General features: G+C 38.5%; 1 protein-coding gene across 1 annotated transcript in view; it reads right to left on the bottom strand.

The window, feature by feature from the left end:
* Positions 1-20436, bottom strand: part of MYRFL (myelin regulatory factor like) — a 40474-nt gene that overhangs the window by 742 nt on the left and 19296 nt on the right. Inside the window, exons 11-23 of the mRNA XM_069003894.1 lie at positions 17577-17777; positions 17088-17196; positions 16523-16632; positions 12941-13104; positions 12284-12347; positions 11473-11558; positions 10623-10694; positions 10458-10504; positions 10151-10315; positions 5647-5721; positions 3049-3136; positions 2757-2831; positions 1662-1770 (exon numbers count right to left, since the gene is read on the bottom strand). Coding sequence (XP_068859995.1) covers positions 1662-1770; positions 2757-2831; positions 3049-3136; positions 5647-5721; positions 10151-10315; positions 10458-10504; positions 10623-10694; positions 11473-11558; positions 12284-12347; positions 12941-13104; positions 16523-16632; positions 17088-17196; positions 17577-17777 — 1365 coding nt within the window. The remainder of the gene's footprint in view (positions 1-1661; positions 1771-2756; positions 2832-3048; positions 3137-5646; positions 5722-10150; positions 10316-10457; positions 10505-10622; positions 10695-11472; positions 11559-12283; positions 12348-12940; positions 13105-16522; positions 16633-17087; positions 17197-17576; positions 17778-20436) is intronic.

The raw sequence follows: 20436 nt of genomic DNA, 5'->3' as shown, positions 1-20436 counted from the left end.
TAGCAGCGCTCAGAAGAGAGAAAAGTTCCTCTATACATTCTAAAGATGCAGGTAGTGTCTTCACTCAGTGTTTCAAAAACAGATACCTGCAAGGTTTCATGCTAATTTTTATTACAGTGTACTGCCATGTACAAGTGAAACAATATACTTTGTACCTGAAATGTTTATGCTACAATGAATAAAACAAAATTCAATCCTCACCTCTCTTTTACCCAATGATCCATGGCAACTTTTATTTCTAGTGTCTCAACTTCTTCATCTTTTTCTCCTCACTTCACTTTCTGACACATCCTCTCTGCTGGAGATGATATGTTCACACGACAAAACTTATGTGGGACTGCTGAGTCCAAATGATTGCTGCTCTGCCTTTTGGTAGGGAATAAGCCTTCCAATCCCTAGAAAAATCCTCTTGAAAGAAACCTCTTCAACTAGGCAGCATTTCTATTCTGAGTCACATCAAATCTGAATGCTCACTGCTGCTGGAGGCTAGTTAGCTTTAGTCTTTTGATGTGGATTTCAGGTTGACACATGAAATCTCTTTGACCAGTTTTGTCAGTAAGCTTCAAGGACATTTCTGCATTGCGAAACTTTCTATGTCTGACTTAATTCCAATTCTGTTGAAATTACAGCAGACAGGTCAAAACTCAGAAAATCTGGGCTTTCAGATGACTTTGCCACAGTTAGAGAGAAGCCTGCAACTTTTTGCAAAGACATTCGAAAAGTTGAGCAAAAAGGCAGCTTAAGGCTGGAGGTGTCTCAAGTGCTCTAATTTGACTAAGCACAAAAAAAAATTAAAATCAATTAAAAACATGTTATGTATGGGAGCATAGATCAGAATCCTAAAGAAGACTCTGAAATTACTTCCAAATTCAGGGATGTTTCTCCTACAAGGTGTTCAGAAATGCTATTATCATTGCTTCTGCCTTTCCTACCATTTTAGCCAGAATAAGCATTTCCAAACAAACATTGACAAATGGGGGCCTTTAAGGAGTCTTGTATGTCCAGGGAACTTGATGAGAGTTTAAAGCCTTCATCAATTTACTGGAGATGCTTAAAGATTTGCAAGACCTGGTCACTAAATATTTTTTTATTGGGAAAAGCTAACATGCTTTAACAGTTTTATCCCCATTGAGGCAATCCAGAGAATGGTAAGTAAACAACTTTTGTTTTTAAAGTGAAGAATTTTCCCTAGAGGGATTTATTGGTAAACTCCTCTTCACACAGAAATAAAGGGGAATACTACCATTGTTATCAGCAAATTCAAGACTTTAAAACTGGAATTCATTACCCATAAGATAATAATGGAAACTGTAAAGTAGATGAGAGTTTCAAGGACTCTGTCTCCTAAGGCTCTGAGTGATAAGTTATTCCCATTTTTAAAGAATCTCTGGAGTTATAATGAGTTAGAGTGGTGACTTAGGCTGAAGCAGAATTAAAACTGTCCTTGCAGAGAATCACTGGATAGATTTTTGTAAAAGTCAGCAGAAAACTGACTCCAAAAAAGTTATTGCATCTCATTATGGTCATGCCAAAGTCAGCCATGACTGACAGACTCAAAGTACCACTGGATTTTTAGTACTTTAACAAAAGTCACAATTTTGCAGCCATTAGTTTTATAAAAATGATCCCCATAAGCCAGAGTATTGCTGCAAAAATCTTACCTGTGTGGTTTCTTGGAAATCCTTCCTACTGTTTTGGCTTGAAGAATAATGGGAGCAATAATTTCCAAATGTGACTTTGCAGAGAAATATAATTAATGGTTCTGTGGTGCTTCAAGAAACAGAGAAAAATAAGGATAAATTACTTTATTAAAAATAAAATCAGTTACCCCCAAACCACAAACCAATATTCAAAATAAATTCATACTCAGTGAAACTCTGAGTGTGATGTATTAATCCCTACATGGGAGGGCTGTACTATTAGATTATAATGGCATACATTTAAAAGATAAATTTTCAGTGGCTGTCAAAAACAAGCAGACACTTCAGGAGTGTTCAGTGAAGTACAAACAGTACTTCAGGAGTACTGTTACATGTCATCTTATCTGAAAAAGGCAGATGTTTACAGGGATAACATTGAAGATCAAAAGACTGGACAAGTCCCTTCTTGCAGAGACAGGAGCCATAAAGTGTCATCAAGCAGATAGTTTGGCAGCTGTTCTGGCTATCACTGGCCTTTCTCAGAATAAAAGTCCAAAAGAAAGGACTTGTTCCCTCTGGGAGAACATGGAGGTAGGCTTTTGAGGAGAAAATACCTGCTGAGAGGAATAAGTCTGCTGCTTTTCCCTGCCCAAAGTCACAATTTTATGTGATACCAGAAGCTCCTTCACAAGAATCCCCCTTTTACAGGGCTTGGCACAACAGGCTCAAAGAAGGTACTCTCTGGAGTTACTCGTGTTATGTTCCTAATAATGTTTCTCTACAACAACAACAACAAAAAGCTGATCCCCAGGCCAGAGGCCACAATCCTGCCAATATACACATACATGTCTGCTCAAATGATTCCTAGGATAGAAACTTCTGGACTTCAATATCTGCAACATTGGGTGAAATTTTCCTTGAGTTGAGAATGGTATTGGGGCTATGCTAGAGCAAGGAATCTACCCAAAGGTCTGCATTACAAATTCAATTGTGCATAGATCTTTCCCACTCCTCTGAACAGGACAAATTCGTTTAACAGTAGACATCAGGCAAGAATTTCTATCAAATAATGAACCACTGCAGTCTTTTGCATGTATTCCTTTTAATTGTACTTACTTTATTTCCAGTGAGATTTCTACATCCATGGGTGTGTATTTGTTAATAGGAATAACATAGCTGTAATTTCCAGAGCTGAAAAAGGTTGCATTAATACACATAGGATTTGAGATAGACAGTATCTTTGCCAAAACATGAAAACTGCATTTAAATTTAAACAGAAAGAAACATAAAAAGGTATCAAAGGCTCCTGCATGCTAGAGGAAACAACTGTGAGCAGGAGCCAGCCAGGCAGCCAGGCCACATTAATGGTGTTTTATTCCACCACAGCATAATAAAAAAATTCACCTACCTGCAGTGCAGATTTTTTCTACAATAGCGATTGTCAATGCTTTGCTGAGTTTCCAAAATCTGTATGGAACTGACTGTTGTATCAATCCCTAGAAGTATTAAGAACAATGGTTTATTCCTGATTATTTCAGAAACCTTAGGTAAGAGCATAATAAAACTGCAGTTAGTCTACTCTCTTGATTGACACTACAAGACTTGCTGCAGGTCTAAATTAGCACTCAGTTAAAAGTCTCTTGTTGATTACCTTCATTCTGCCATTGGAGATAAGATCCTTGTTTAGTTTGCAAGGACAAATATCCTGGGAACCTAACACTGTACCATTTTCTTTAGGGCAGACATTGAAGGCTGCTTTGATGGCAGCCCAAGTAGAACACAAATGTGTCAATATTCATTTTAATGTACTAGAAGCCATACTCATTCAAGTAACCATTAATTTGAAAAAACTTATCTTTGTTGAGACAAATAATATGGAATGCAACAAAACTTGTTTCTAATTCTCTGCGCAAGAAAACATAATTCCTTCATAAAGTGTTGCCTTGAACTTGCAAGAACTTTTGGTTTTGCAATAGTTTTTTAATATTCTACATATAGATGATGAGCATAGCCCTGATAACGCTGTTTTTCTCTTGGGCAGATTAGCCTTGTTAGAGTTAGGCAGCAAGAACTAGGGTGCTAACACGGAAGCACAGGTTCTGCTTTCACAGCTGGCCTGGGAATAGCTTCACTGAGCTGCATCCTGAAAGCCTTTTTTCTTCTGGATACATCTACATCATCCAATCCACAGTTAGAACCTGCAGCATCTCAGACTCTGAAACCAGACCATTTCCATGTGCACTGTGGCAGCCCCTTAAACACGAGGGGCTGAACAGGTTTAATCCCTTTGAGTGGAACTAAGCTGATGCTGACAATGGTTTGGGAAAGGGCTGGGTGATTTAAAATCATAGCATTACAGAAAATCCTGAGCTGGAAGGGACTGACAAGATCATGGTGTCCAACTCTTAGCCCTGCACAGGACACCATGTGTCCAAATCCTTCCTGAATTCTGGCAGCCTTGGTGTCATGACCACTTATCTGGGGAGCCTGTTCCAGTGCCTGACCAACCTTGAGGTGAAGAACCTTTTCCTAATATCTAGCCTAAACCTCCCCTGACACAACATCATACTCTTCCCTCGGGTCCTGTCACTGATCACCAGAGCAAAGAGATCAGTGCCTGCCCCTGCGCTTCCCCCCAGGAAGAAGCTGTGTGTCACCAGGAGGTCTCCCCTCAGTCTCCTCTTCTCTAGGCTGAACAAACTAAGTCATGTCAGCTGGTCCTCATATGGCTTCCCCTGCAGACCCTTCACCAAGTCTGTGGTGCAGAAAGCACAAGGAGGACTTGGTTCGGCAGGCCCAAGCCCTTCACATCACGCTGTGCATGCTGGTTTTGTGTTTCTGTTCCTCAGGTCTACAGCAACCATTCCCTGCTTTGCAAAGAAACTTGATGAGTATAGGCTGACCTGTTCTCTGATTATAAAATCTCTTGTGTGGAAGTATATACTTAAATTTCAGCCTGCAAATATCTACAAGTGACAGAGGGAAATTGAGTATGTTCATCTCAGAGAACTAGCACAGGAGAACATTTTCCTGTGACAGAGCATCTCATTACAACATGTAACATAGTGATGCCTCAGAGGATTTTGTCTGGGGTGTGTGTACCCATGAAAAAAAAAATCAGAAGGGGAATGATTTTTCCCAGATTATCCCACTGGGGCACATCTAGGCAACAAGCAAAACCTATTTCTCACCCGCTTTAAGTGCATTGTCTAGATGTCTAAGTCTAGGTGTTTTATCATCCAAATACTGCCTACTCTTTAATCAAATATTTATTTTAAAAAACAAGCCTTAAAACAGAGGATGCACATAAACCAAAAAGACACAAGGCATAATCCTGCTCATACTGAATGAATGCCAGAGCATGCTGTTATAACATATGTAGTCAGCAGATATTCTCTTTACATAAAAGAATCAATATTTTCAGCCCAGACTGGCTCTGACAGCAGTGCACAGTCACTAAAAGGGGAACCTGAAATCAAGCCAAATGTCCTGTGTCAAGGAACTTCATTTCATCTCCTCTGAAGCAGGCAGTGTCAAGATCTGAAGGCAGAGATGTCCCCTTTCAGCAGCTGACATTTTAATCCCTTAGGTGAGATGAGGCAAACCCCAAAACACTGCCTTCACACTGCATCATGAGTTTCCTGCACACAAATATCACACTCACATACTTAAGCACTAGATTTTAGCCCCTGTCAAGGAAAATGCCACTTGTCATTTTATTGTATCTGAAGCCAAGCCTAAGAACTCTGTAGAGAGGGCAGTCAGAATCTATAAAAATTTAATGACGATGTAAGAATAAACTGAAAATTACAGTGAATCACAGGTTTCCTGTGGTTCACAGGAACTAGACTCACAAGTGCTAATTCTCTATAATGATGAGTTATAGCTGAAACTTCTCTAAATTCCAGAAGCAGAATTCCAAGCCTAAAAGTAGATCTTGAAAGTTATACAAGTAAACATTTTAACTTTTTTTTTTTTTTTTTTTTCATTTAAATATAGGACTTACAGTCATTTCCAGGATCAGGTCTTCCACTAGGTTTTTTGACCAGATGTCTTTTGGGTAACGTGTCGCTTTTTTTTCCTGTGAAAGGATGAATGCACAAACATCCCCCAGATTAGTCTTGCTCAGCTATAACAGCAAAGTATGAATACAAACCCAGGAGATATTTTTTTTAATTATCTCTTGAGTAAAGTCAGGCATAATCACAAGAGAAGTCTTTAAAATATAAACCACCTCTATTCAGAAGAAGATATACGCAGTAAAAGTAAGTTTGCAGATAACAAGAAACAAGCTTTTGACATCTACAGGATATTGAAAATATTTCCAAAAACTAGCCTAATAAAAAAGGCTTCACCACACACAGAGAACATCACCAATTTCTATAACGGAGAGCCAAAGCAAAAATCAATAAGCAGACAGGCACTTCAGCACAAATCTGATCATAAAGCCACATCTTTCTTATTAGTGAGAAAATGGCATTAGGAATTATAGGCATCTGGCGTGCAAATGTAGGCTGGGAGAACAACTTGGATTTTTGAATGTGAGATGTTAAGATACTGAGGACTGAGCCATTACTTCAGAGAGAGGATGCATAATCAAATTTAAAAGCTAATACACAGCTCTAACAGCACAATCACCATGTTCACTGACGTCACCTCTGTAACTTCAAACAATGAACCAGGCTGGATAATATAAGCCGATGACTTCTTCTTCTTCTAATTGTTATTCTATTAATTTTCTCAGCACTTCTCTAGAAAAGTGAACTTTAAAGGTCTTTTGAATAATCATCATATAGTACAACTTGGGGAAGGCAAAAGGCCCTTTGACCCCATGGGAAATGGTTTAATGCTATTTAATGCTATTAATTTGTGCTTCTACAAAAATTGCCAGCTAAGAATCTGTTCAGAGACGTGTTACCAGGAAACTGGCACTGGGAAATGCCAATCTTGCCTAAACTAATGTGCTTCATCAAATACCATTTCTAGAATACCAAAATACTCCATTCCCATGTTTCCCAAAGGACCCTTTCTGATTTCAGAATGGCTGCTTAGAATAGAATGGAAATGACAGTTCCATGACAGGAAGGAAGGATGAATATGCGTTATTACTGATACTGAAAGAAGACAGGTGGATTGACCTGACTGTTCTCTTATTCATTCCAGATTTGGATTTCATTTCAGTACTGGGAAATAAGAAAATCCAGTTTTTTCTCATGCTAGTAAGTGACCAAGAGCATGGAGCAACATTAACAACTGGAATCCAAGGGCCCAGAAGCAATGTAATACAAAATCCTCTTTGGGATTTTAATCTGTTTTGTGATTTTTTATGAACCTGTCATACTGCTGCCAGCTATTCCTTGAATCCATTTTCTATTTACTAGCTCATCATAAAGATCTGCAGGTTCTGCCAGCTTTGGTGGTAATTGCAGCATTTAGTAGTCATCTGCTGTTCCATTTCGTTATACGGTTCCACACATCTAGAAAAATGGCTACTGAACACATGCAATCACTTGTACACGTACAGTCATCTTGGGGCAGATCTAACAAAAGCCTGTTCATTCTCTCATTCCTCCCTTTAATTCACAAACTAATTGTCACACCTTCATTTTCTCCTGATTTCTCTTAATAATCCAGATATGCTAGCAATGCGTTAAACACTGTAATTTTGTATTTTCATTAACAGAGAACTATTCTGTAGAAAACCTAAATCCCCTAGTAGAGGTAAAAGTTTGCTCTATGTAGACAAAATAGTTCAGCCCATGCAAGCATTGGCAGGAATATATATTAAAAACTTGGAATTACCGAACACTTAAAACTGATTCTTTTGCAGACGACGGAAGAAAGCATTAAGCACTATCAGAATTTTGTACAAAAATCAAGATAAAGACAGATTTACTTCACTAAGATTTCAACTAGTCAAACTGAGTCAGTAACCAGTGTAGAAATTTATTTTCACTTGGGCTTTTACTCATCATAAAATTACCATTTCATTGTCCTTTAAGCTGCTGCATTCTAAATTTGGAATACAAGGTGCCAATTGAGAACACCAAGAATTACCATTAAGCACCACAGCAACCTTCAATAAATTGTAAATAAAATTCCACTTTTTCACATATAGTAACACTGAGGGTTTTCCTAAAGGCCCATGTGGGGTGTGACAATCCAATTCAATAACATACAGAACTACAAGCATGATAAGAACATAATGAGGAAAACAATCATCTTCAGATAAGATTAAGAAAAACTCATCCAATAAATGTGGTATCCTTCCCCCTCCCCCCCAAACACTCTATGGTTCTAATTCAAGTGAATTGTAATATTCTGTAAGCAGCGTGGGAAAAATCTGCTCATGATTTGTGATGGTGGTGGTACTTTACCATGAATCTGTTAACTATCCTCTGAAGGCAATAAATGTAAATGCATGAGGCTGACCAAAATCCAGCAGGAGCCCTCACCAAACTATTATTGTGAAAGGAGAGACACTGGGGAGAAACAACACTGTAGGAGGAAGCAAGTACAGCTCCTGGTTATTGGTAACGCTTAACATTAAGGGGAGAGCAATGAGCATTAATGGCATGGAAGCAGAGAGCAGAAAAAGCCCAAATGCTGAAGGGTATTCACATTCCTCAGTTCCACTGAAATCAGTGGAAGTTCAAAAGCCTAAATCCTCCAGAGAAATCAATTAAAAGAAAGTATGAGGGGAAAAGGCCACATTAAGCTAGATGACATAAAGATGCGCTGAGTTGTTGTTTAATAAATTTTCTCTTGCTTATGAATGCTTTTGCTTCTGCTTGAACTTTCCTAACAGGCTTTTCATCAACAAATCTGGGATGCAAAGGATTAGGAGCTCCAATGGATGCACTCCATAGTAGTCTGCTCCCACTGAATTCAGGTACTGCATTGTGGAACAGCAAAAGGTCTGTACTAACTCCTAAATTAGTATTTAATTCAATTGCAATTTCAAACAGTTCTACCTTTCCATGAATCAGATTAATCAGCTGATTCTAAAGTATCCACTTTTTATCTTGATTATCCGCCATATTTAACTCTTAGCTTTTTGTTCTGAAAACGTTTTCCTCTTCATCTATCTTGGTTACAGCTACATTGAACAGCTTGTTGGTTTTCCTTCTGTTTGGATTTCATATTGACATTGTTACCTTCCATCTGGGGATATATTCAGGTTCATTAAACTTGTGCAGAACTGAAATCTTTCAGTAGCTTGTGTACTGTGCTGATTTTTCACTCTTGAATCCACAGTTAATGCTATTTGGAGCATAAGACCTTGAGAAGGTAATGTTTTGTGTTTATTCTTATCTTCTCTTTCCACCTAATATCAGAAGCAGCCAGCTGGGGACAGAAGGTTTTCATATTTCATTTTCACCCATCTACAGTTCCCTCACTTATAAATGAGATTAATGTCTTTTTAATTAATCAACATTCTTTCAGGCTTCAGAGCAATACAAATTACTCAGGTATGACCTCTTGAAAGCAGTGTAGTGAGCTATATCTGCCACAGGGCTTACTGCAGCATTATTCACAAGAATCAAAAGGACCACTTGCATACAGCTTGTCTGCAGAGTAAGGAATGACCAGTGGATGAGTCCCACTGAAACAGGTCATGCTGAGAGTGCCACAGCAATTGGTAATGCCTGCCTGGGCAGATCTTTGTACTTCAGAGGCTGAACTGCATCCATCCCCAGTTTCACCCCACTCTGTCAACTGTGGTGCAAGAATTGTTCCAAGGCCAAGACAGGAAGAGTATGAATGCTGGTTCAGTAATATTAACACTTGCTTCCAGACACTGGCAATGTTAAGGACTGGGAAACAGGAATACAGATTTCCATCGTTTATGCATACCTTTATGCATTAACCCTTTCTTATAAATATTATAAAAGTTGTAAACAACACACCTTCTCATACACTACACATATAACATCTGGCAGACAATATCAGTAAAGAATTCATTCTAGTTAAAGTATTTTATTTTATAGAGCTCTGCCTACAAATAATACTACCCAAAACCCCTGCCTGAACAATCAGAGTTTGAACTGTAAGTTTTATGTTTTCAGGCAGTTGGAATTCTATCTCTGCCCATAGAAAAGATGTAGTATCATTACATTGTGACACAATTCCGTTTTTGGGGAGTTTTTTACATCTGTTAATTCATTCTCTACTACCCCAAATCAACTCCCATCCAACTGTAGCCAAAGGTTAATTAAAGGGATTGGTGACTTTCCAGTTCACATCAAATAATTTACCAAGAATGGCCAGGAAGAACAGTGACACCTGAAAAATATCTTAGGGCCCCAAATTCTTAAGGGTAACCAGGCCATATTTTTCAAAAACATATTGACTGTAGTGATGATTAGTTATATCAAGATTTTTTAAATCCTCTGGACTAAGCTCTTTTGTAGAAAGCTAACTACCTTTAAATATTCTTGCCCCTTCCCCCACATTTTCCATACATACAGTCTCTGCTCAAATAATAAATAACTAATTTTTCAACTTACCTTTTTCCTTTGCATTGTTTTTTTCATAACTTAGAGATTTGACTTTTGGTTGATGAATTGGACAACAATAGACCTTGTCACAAGGCAAAATCTCACAGAAATTCACTTCAGGGATCCTGCTAATGGGCTGTGTACTCTGAGAAATTGTGCTTTCCCTTTGAAATGCTAAAGCAAACAACAACAACAACAACAAAACAAAAACAAACAAAACAAACAAACAAACACAAAACCTTAATTCTCACAAATGCTGTGTACAGGATTTTATAATAGCCCATTATGTATATGCAGACCAGCAGAGACACAGTACCTGCTGTGGTGGTAGAGGGAGAGACTGGAACAGAACTTGAGGTGCCGCTGATGAAGAAAAACAATTCATTAAGAAATGAACATTAGAGCTGAGTACCATAACAAATTGATCCACAATCTATTACTAATTCTACTCATTTGAATTCTCTAATGGTAATTTACTTGCCTGTACACTGGATGTTTTTCAAAACGTCTGTCATGAATGCTAAGTAAATACAGGCTCCAGATTGTGAAAGCACTGTAGAAAGAGAATTATTCCGTAGATTTACATCCATCTTTTATACAACACAATATGAATAATACCTTGACAGCACCATGTCCAAATGTAGTCATGCAAGTGTTAACTATCTCATCACTTTCCCTTTAGTGGGAAAAATTTCAGCAGAATACAATGGGGTCTAGATGAGATACCCATATACAGTATTGTGTTCATATACTTGTATTCAACACAAAATATGGCCAGTTTCCAACCTAAATAGTATCACAACACCACTTCAAAGTACTCAGTTCACAAAGAGATTGTAAGCCACAGGTTTTTGGCCTGGAAACAGAAAATGGTAGTCTCAGAAGTCCAGAGCATACTGTCCTTTCCACAAGTCCAATGTCACAAGCTAAACTTTCAGTCACATACTTGCCCACCACAATGGGAACGAGTTCAGCTTCATTTCACACAACAGAATCACTCTGTACATCAGAAATTGTTCTTAGGCACAGAATGATTGGATAAAACACGCAGAGTCCAGTTTTGCACCTGTAGTACAAGCCACTGAGGTACAGTCAAGTTGCACCATATATTGTGACATGGAGAGAGATCAGCTGTGTGTCCATCACCTGAGTACCTCACTTTTATACAATGGTTTCAACTTTACAATATTACCAGGATATTCACTGTTAATTTTAACACATTGTGTTCTTCAAGTAGGAAAGGAAAAGAAGGAAAAGAAGTGCTATATTCTTTCAGATAAGTAGAAAAGAGAAGCAAGAAACAAGTCAAATTGTTGTTAATTAATTGTTACCATAGTGCCATAATAGCAAGCAAAGCTATTACAGTCACTCGGAAAATCTTCATGGAGCAAGATTCTTTGGTCTTTGACAAACAAACCTGGGGAGGAAAAAAAAGTTTGGTTAATTCAAGTGGCACATATCTAAGCTACTACTAGTAGATTAAGAAATACTACACCAGGCTGACTTTACATCACCCTTGTTTCTTTCATGGTCACCCTTATATAGGCGTCAGCATCTACAGAGGAAAAATTCAATTATTAAAGTGTCCCTAAAATTGTGAGTGCACTGTGCACTGTTGATAGTGTGGGGACAAAAACATTACAGAGGACGAAAGGATAGCTAAAAGTAACAGCTCCTTGTCCTTTCTTCCTGACATTTTTCATACTTTTGAAGTATTTCAAAATCAAATTCAGAACCCAATTAAGTGGCCAGAACTAAAAGTTCAGCAGCTTTCAGTATGTGCTCAGACCATGTTAAAGCAAGACTGGTATAAATACAGAAGAAAGGCATTTTCCAAACAAGTAGGGTGACCTTAAATGATGGAGCATTTGACTGTCATTATGGTACAAAGAATATTTGACCTATTATATTCTCTTGCTCTTTGTCACTGGCAGAAGCAAGGTAGGCAAATGAGCATTGGTTCATCTTAAAGAATGGGACTTGGCAGCCTAGGAAGACTGTCTTGAAAAAGGTCAATGTATGTATTTCTTCCCTCATACAATCCCTGTGAAAAGGTATCGGCTTTCTATACCATGATACAAGCAAGAGAAAGTGAAAGCAAATCACAGTGAATGACTCAGACAAGGATTTAATTTCACTCACCTTCCTGGATTTTAGCGGGACTGGTTTCATTGATGGCAAAAGACTATTAGCTCGACTATACCTGCTGTAAGAGACAAGATCTCTTTAACATTCAAATGCTTCAGCAACTAATTAATGATGAAAAGATATTTTTTAATGTGTTAATGTCATCTTGCTTTTCAATTCTAACATTTACAAAGGGAAAGGCAGAAGTGTCAGCAGATTCACTTTCAAGGACAAAGGTCTGCAGTTAACTCATTCAGGTGAATGCTCTTTAATGTTACATTTGATTTCAAAGCAAACTTGGGGAAATGGCTTAGAAACAGGAAATGCTCATCACTTCTGCTGAAGCACCAATTTCTTTAAAGATTCCTTCTTGCAGAAGAAGCTCTGCAGATGTGCCTTAGAAGCACTTTCCAAGTTCCAGAGCTGTAACTGGACATAACCTACCCTTGCTTTATGCAACAGAAGCAATTACAAAGATTTAACAGCCATTTCAAATATCAATTTTGTCAGTGAGTAAAAAAAAATATGAGAAATTTGGGGTGTTTTGCACAACTTAAATGCTGGAAATTAGCTGAACTCTACTGTCAAGCAAAATCAGTTTTCACTTCTATCACAGAGATCACTTTAACAATTTGTGTGACAACTATTAGAAAAAAAAACAGCCAAAGGTACCTGACTTTGCTCTCTTCACTGACTGTTGACTTTAAACTGTTCAGCCGTTTCAGCCTGGCCAGTTTCCTATTCCATTGTTCCAGTTCCTCTATTCTGACTTCAAGATTGTTTGTTAGTTTACAAAGCTGCTTTACAGCACCAACATTCTCCATAAAGATCTGATCCTGAGAAGCAAACAGTAACAAAAGTAGATCCATAGTATATTCATCAATCAGATGTAACAAGAAGAAATGAGTGCAGGATTCACCTATAAAAACACAAGTTATCTCATTGTAAATGGGATGCACGTATGACTATAAAAGCCTTTTGCTAGACATTTAAATGGCAGTAAATTGAAAATGAGGACTTGCAGAAAAATTTGAAGAAGCTAAAGAGATTTTTACACCAAGAATTTAAACTGTATTTTACCTTCATACTGTATTGAAACCTTAACACTGTTCCAACAGGCATCTACTACTTGATTTTCAGTGCTGCAGCTGAACACAGATTTCAGAATTGCTTAGCAAAATGTCCATCCAACCATTTTTCTACAGGCATTAGGTAGGCTCAGACGAGCCAGAGTTTCTATCCATGTTGTACACATAATGTTAATCACACAGAGGTGAGACAGGTTAAAAACCAAAGGAGGAGTCAAGCTGTGATTGCATAATATTTTGCTTTCCCCTTCAGCCTCTCCAGTCTCTTACAGGAGTCTTGTAGTTTCTAATAACATGATCATCTCTGCAACTAAAACAGTTCAGACACCCTCCATTTACTCCTTCTGGATATTTTACCAGGGAAAAGCCTCCTATTCTCCTACCCCTGTTTATCATCTAGGTATCAATCTGATGCTGGAGAAGCCCTCAGTATAACCATACAGGTAGTAAGTATTTTATCCACTTCTGAGACAAAAATGGTTACTGATCCACTGCAGGAACATAGTAGCAGAGTACTTTGTTTGCTGCGTTTGAAAGAATGGCTTTCTCATACTAATGTACAACCAGACTGGTGCCATTGGATGAAGTTATTACTGCTAAGTGTTCCAGTCTAGTAAAAGCAGTTTTTCCTTTCACATTGTAAAAGCCATGCATACCTTTTTTTAAAAGGTGACTGCATTCCACAAAACCAGACAGCATTTTGTGTAATCAGAATCAGAGCACATTATCAGTGGTAAGTCACAAGCTTCCCTACTGCCAGAATACCAACAGCCCATTTAAATAAAAAGTGACTTCAAAATCATCTCTTTGTGCCTAGAACTGTGAAATCACTTATATGGTCACTTGCCCTCATATCAATGACATGTGAGCAGCTGCCCTTTCCTTTGTCTTCAAATCAAGCATGAATCACTTCTAGGTGGCTTCAACTAGCTGAGAAAATGGCTCTTCTGGCAAAATGAAGAAATACTCTATTTGGGGAAAAAAAACTGATCAGAGTGTTACTGCCTCTCTCGTGACAAAGTACTGAGCACAGTGCAACTGAGAAGAAAATAAAGATTCTGTCTCAAAAAAACAAATTTCACATAGTTGAGATGTTTCTCTAGAAAGTAGCAGAGCCTGGTTCAAATGTGTAATACAATCAATTAATTTTACCAAGTTCAACAGCTCCAAACAGCTAACTGAAAAAGAGACACAACACCCACCAGCACTCTACTTATCTGGAAATAAACTTGGAATATGAGATAAGAAATATCAAAGTGTCATCACCTGCTAAACTGAAAGAAAAGTTATGAAGCACTGTCCATTTACTATCCAAGGTGCTGAGCTATTTCAGAGCTGGGAGCTCAGGAATTTAAATCAGATGTTCCACCTGGACAGAAGATGTTCCAAATCTCTGAATTCAGTATACATCTTATATTATTAGATGCATCTCTCCAGCTCCTGTCACCCCAAAGCTCATGGAATTGACATTCATATGCTCTGCCACAGGTGTTAGGAAAAAGAGGAGAAAGCAAAGATTTACCTGACCATATTAAAACACCAAAGTGTCTGTGAAGTAATCCCAGGTCCAGATCTAGACAAGCAGTCAAGAAAATGCTAAGCAGCAACTAAGCCATTGCTGTAACAAACCATTCCTGCATGGGCCACATACACCACAGAATCACACCCTGCAGGCATGAAGTAGAAAGCAGGCATTCTCCATTTGTAGGTCACATCCCTGGAAGACACCCTGGCAAGCACTCTCCACAGACCCAAGGTACAGAGAAGAAAGGGAACATGATGGGCCCAAAAGACAGTGGTGTGAGGCACTGTTAGAGATGGTATTTTTTGTGATATTTCAGCAAGGAAGAGATATGAACCAAAAGCTCAACTCTCCAACCTAATCTTCTGTCAGACAAAAAAACTGACTACCCCAAATCAATTTTGGGGGAGTTCAAAAATGCAAATGATGCTACAGCTATCATACAATATAATAGGAAGGCCTAAAGGGAAAAACTAACCTGGAGCCACCACCTACCACCACTGCTCCTCTACTAGCATCTAGAAATCAGCTACAGGCTGGAACCCTGACCAAATACAGCAAATTTTCTAAACATCTCCTTTACAACACTATCTCCAGAAGTGCTCTTTCCACAGCTTTATTAAAGGTATCTAATTCATACTTCTTTTATACGGAATACAACCTAGAAGATTTAACCTATGAATTTAAACTACTTATAGACTAGCAAGAGATGACAAGTGAAATACAGTATTTTTATAGGTATTTTCCCCAAATTTGGTGGTGTAAACTTGTGATTTCTATAGAATAATGAAAGAATGCATTATGATAATGAATGCCAGATTGTGTTCATAATAACATCCAGAAAATATAAGGTCACCTATCTCTAAAACCTCCCTCTTCTCATTATCAGCTGAAAGTGGGAAAAAGCTGAGAAGTCGTCTTTGGCATGCAGTGAAACAGCGCTCAGCAGAGGGGCTGCTCTGAGACAAGTGCTGTCTGCAGTCTTGTGTGACTGGACGCTGTGACTGACAGTTCCTTGCAGTCCTATTTCTACAGGAAAAGGAGGGGAAGAGAGCACAGGACAACACCCAGGAAGTGTTTTCAACCTTTGAGCACGGTAACTACTTTGTGTGCCATTTCACAGCATATGACTTTGAACCTATAAAAAGCATTTCAGATTGCCAGAAAAACCCCCTTCACACAGAGCTAGCACTTGGATTTGGTATGTAGAGGTTATACCAGGATTAGAGTAACGAAGTTTTTATTTAACAAGATGAATGTCATCATTGCTTAATTCACTTCTGGAACACCTAATTAACTGAACACTTCAACACAAAAGAATGTTTTGGAGTCCCGCTTGTTGAAGCAATGCTATGAAATCACTATCCACTTTTATTCAGAAAAGTTAGGCCTTTTTCTCTTTAACTGTATTATAGTTTATATAGTATTGTAATCAGTTTTTAGTATAGATTCTTCTTGTCATTAGAAGATTCAGTCCTTTACAAACAGCTGCTGTTTCAGTTTTTTTCAGTAATCCGCCAAAGGCCGTTTCTGTAACGCATGTGGAGAGCTACAGCTTTGTATGGGGCACAGCGCGCGTTCATAGCTCTCCACATGAAAGAACAGCCTAAATACACACTCCCACTTTCTCCCTCAAGACCATACCTTATCAACCATGAGGAAGTTTTCTATTTTTTCTCCATCATTACAAGCAACATCTCCAACTTCTCTAACAGCTTCAGGTAAAAGCCCCTTCACTTCCTGGGCTATTATTCCTGTTCGCAAGGTAACAAAAAATAATGTCAGGAAACACATTGGCATACCCACTGACTATTCTAAAAACTACAGGCAGAGCAAAAAAAGATCTAGAATTTCTCTGTGGTACAAAAATCCAGTATTTCAGGGTTTTTTCTCCGTTCCACAGAGAAAAACTAGAAACCTTTGGAATTCTCACTTCTCTGCAGTAAGAACAAAATTGTTTGTAAACACATACTTCATTCTCATTTCTTCTGGAAAATAAACTCCCCATCTTTAAAAATTGAAACAGAAGTTGTAAAATTACAGACAATACCTAATTTTGGCATTTTTATACCACAAGAGATAGACGGCAAAGTGTGCAATTGCAGTAACCTAAAAAATGAGGATTAAATAGCAGGATGTTAAAAGGCCCTATGGCACAATAAATATCAGTAGATGTTAATGAAAAATGGGAACAGAGCTGACTTAATACCTGTTTCATGGGTATCTTTTATTCCCATAACAGATGCAAATTCAGGCTTGTAGTCATATTCCACCAGCCTCATTTGTGTTATTCTTCTCAACTGTTCATTTGTATCGACCTAGTTGGAAAAATACCAAGATTTACATGTTGAAACACTAAGCATGGCATCTAGGACACCACTGAGAGAGCAACTAGCCTGACACAGTCATTTGGCCAATCATCACACTGAAAAACATAGACAATCTTACCATTCCCCCACTATCAGAGTACTGTTTGTATTTGTATTGCCAGTTACCCTTCAGTTTGACAGCTCCCAGTTTCTACAGAGAGCCCTCTCCAAAGTCTATAGGTTCTACAGAGCACAGTGGTACATCTGGTTTCTTCAGGCCAGCATTTCAGCAGAGCCAGGATATAGGAGCTGCTTCATGTGTCAGAACAATGATCCACACATGTGCTGTGGTGCAAACATGAATGCCCGAAATACTGCATGGCCCTCACCTCCCGGATATTCTGTTTTGCTCGGCTGTCAGATGGGTGCATGACTCTGCCCATAACTTTGGCGTTTCCGCAGACAACCAGCGCTTCATCTGGTGCATCTGTGTTAATTCCTACTCGACCATGACACACTATAGTCTCTGGAACATGTCCTCGCTGCCACAGTACATCACTGTCATTCTCAAACTGCCCTGGGTTAGATGCCTGGAAGGAAATTTTTTGTTTAAAGATACAGTATAGCATAAATGCACTATTGTTTATTCTATTAGAAATTCTGGGAAAATGAAAAGCCAAATCTTAAATATTGAAATTGTATTCAAGAGCTTTTTAACACACTAACAGAAAAAACGAGAGTGGAGTCACTTCCGAGTGTTTGTGCTCACACAGGACTGGCCTCTTCCCTTTTTTCCCTTGAATTCTACTGTATTAGCATCTTAAACTAAATTGACAATGTCCAAAGCTTTCCAAATTTTAACTTTGACATTATAACCATTCTTCATCTACCACTAAATTTTAGCTGAGACTGAAAATCAGAAAAGAGAAAACAAGGCAGAGATTAAACACATGTGATTCATAAAATCCTTTGTAATTTTTCAAATTAATTCGTATTAGGAATTTCATATCAAGGAAACAGGGTCTTTTAAAGAACACCAATAAAATGTGTATAATGAGAAAAGGCATTTGATTTCCATAGCTCATTTTGGGGTGGTTTGTTGTTTTGGGGTTTTTTTTAAATTTGAGTTCAGGCCAAAGTACAATCATGATAAAAAGAAGCCAGGCTTTCACAAGGCTTTGCCAGCTACAAGGCCTGGCACTGTGTACTCACCACTGTTTGTCACAATTAGAGCATGATCTGATATGCCTGACAACCACCACTCAGCTGGTAGCTTTGTTGTGTTTGAGTGTATGAAAGGCCAGAAGATGAGCTGCTTTTTCTCACAGTGTACTTGCACAGCTTTGCCACTTTATGGTAGCCAGTGGCTGCCTCACTTTACCCTGCCATTGAAACCCTGATAGACATCTAAAAAATGGCCTTTTCTTTCTTTCTATCTTTCCTGTTGATATTTTCACTACTTCAGACCAGAGCCTCTTGATCTTTCTGCCTTACTGCCTTCTTTTTCCTTTGTCTGAAAGAGTGATCAGGTTTGCAAAATCTCATTCCATTAATTCCTGTTCAAGAACTGTCTCACATACATTGAAGGAGCCCTCTTCATTGAAATTTCAAAATAATCTAATATTAAAAATAGTAGGAAAATGTAAATTTCTAAATCTTACATAAAAATATATATCTTGTAACAAGTATGAGACAAATGTGAACATTCAACAGCTTCCCCAAATTATTAATGATGTGATATCTATAACACTGTTAGATGCAGAAAGAGAAATTCAGATGAAAACAGAATTGTGGAAATTAATGGACAAATAAAGGACAGTAACTATAATATATGTAGGAATTATGCAAACAAGTGCTTCAGCATCCTGAAGTGAAAAAGCCCACAGCAGCAGCCAGGATGATAAAACTTCTCAGCAGGGCAGAAAAGTGCTGAACTCCACACGTTGCTTTCAAAGCCTTTCCACAGCTCCACCCAGAAAGAAGCTCTGGGCCATAATGCCCTCCAAGGACCTAACTGTAACTGCAGGAAGAGGGTTTATGGCACAAGAGGACACCCAGATGAAAAAGGAGCCAGGACTGAAACCATCTGAAAGCCCTCATCTTCCTTTGGAAACCCCCAAGCAATACCCAATGCGCTGGAGATTTGCCCTTTTGCCCTGTCCAAACCCAAATGCTAAACCAAACCATAGTCATAAGCCTAGGCAGATGTTGGGCTGCCAAATGGGCCCAAGCAATGGTCTGCAAAAAATGGTGCCAGGACTGAAAGCTTTTGACAGCCCTCAACTTATTTTAGAAGCCTCTTCCCAGCTCCACTTAATACACCAGAGGTCTTGGTCTTACTTGACTCCAAACCAAAATGCTAAGCCTATTCCCCTCCATAAGCCAAGGGCTAGAAAGAGTCCATGCAAACAAGAAGCAGCTCCTCAGCTGACCCACACTAAAAAGTTCAGTGGACTGCAATCTTCCAGAGGTCCTCTCCATCTTTTGCAGCCCCACCACATGGCAGCTATGTATTTCCCATCTTTCTAAGCCCTAAACGTGATATGCTTCTAGAAATAACTATAACTCCAGACTACGCCCAGTTCAAACATTAGCCACCACCTACAGATCACATGGAAAAGGAGCCAGGACTGAAAGCTTTCAGCAGCCCTCACCTTTCTTTGGCAGTCCCCTTGCAATTCCACTCACGCTGGGGCTCTGTGTATTCTCTCTCCCCTAACCCTAATTCTCCAGAGCTCTTGTTACATTATAGATTAAGGATTTTTCTCTTTTCCGAGTCTAACTGTAGACTAAAGCTGAGTACTAAAAGAAAAATGTTCTGTGAATCAGGGAACTGAAAAGTAACAGTTAAGAGGAAAAGAGATTATTCTTCCTTTTTCTAATTTGAAACCTATATTACTACCATCAAATTGAGAGGTGGGACACTCTGAAAACACACTGGAAAGGTGAAGCTATGGGTCTTAATCTTCCTAGAGCTGCTTGACCTTCTTCCCTTACTTTTTTTCCCTTCTCATCCTCCTTGGAAAATGAAGACTCTAGCTAGAGAAAGCATTTACAAAATTCCGGGCAAGAGAAGTAAATTGTTTCACCTCAAATAAAAAAAGAATCTGGAAAAATCAATATATTTAGTATTGGAACTCATAACAAGCTTTCTTTTTAAATCTTTTTATAACTCTACTTTTAATATTTTTAATTTCTGATAATTAAAAGATAACATACTCATACAACATGCAATTCTAGTTTTTTTCC

This window comes from Aphelocoma coerulescens, chromosome 1A (assembly GCF_041296385.1).
Source record: "Aphelocoma coerulescens isolate FSJ_1873_10779 chromosome 1A, UR_Acoe_1.0, whole genome shotgun sequence".
In the NCBI taxonomy this organism is placed as follows: Eukaryota; Metazoa; Chordata; class Aves; order Passeriformes; family Corvidae; genus Aphelocoma; species Aphelocoma coerulescens.
This window is presented reverse-complemented; position numbering and strand designations above follow the sequence as displayed.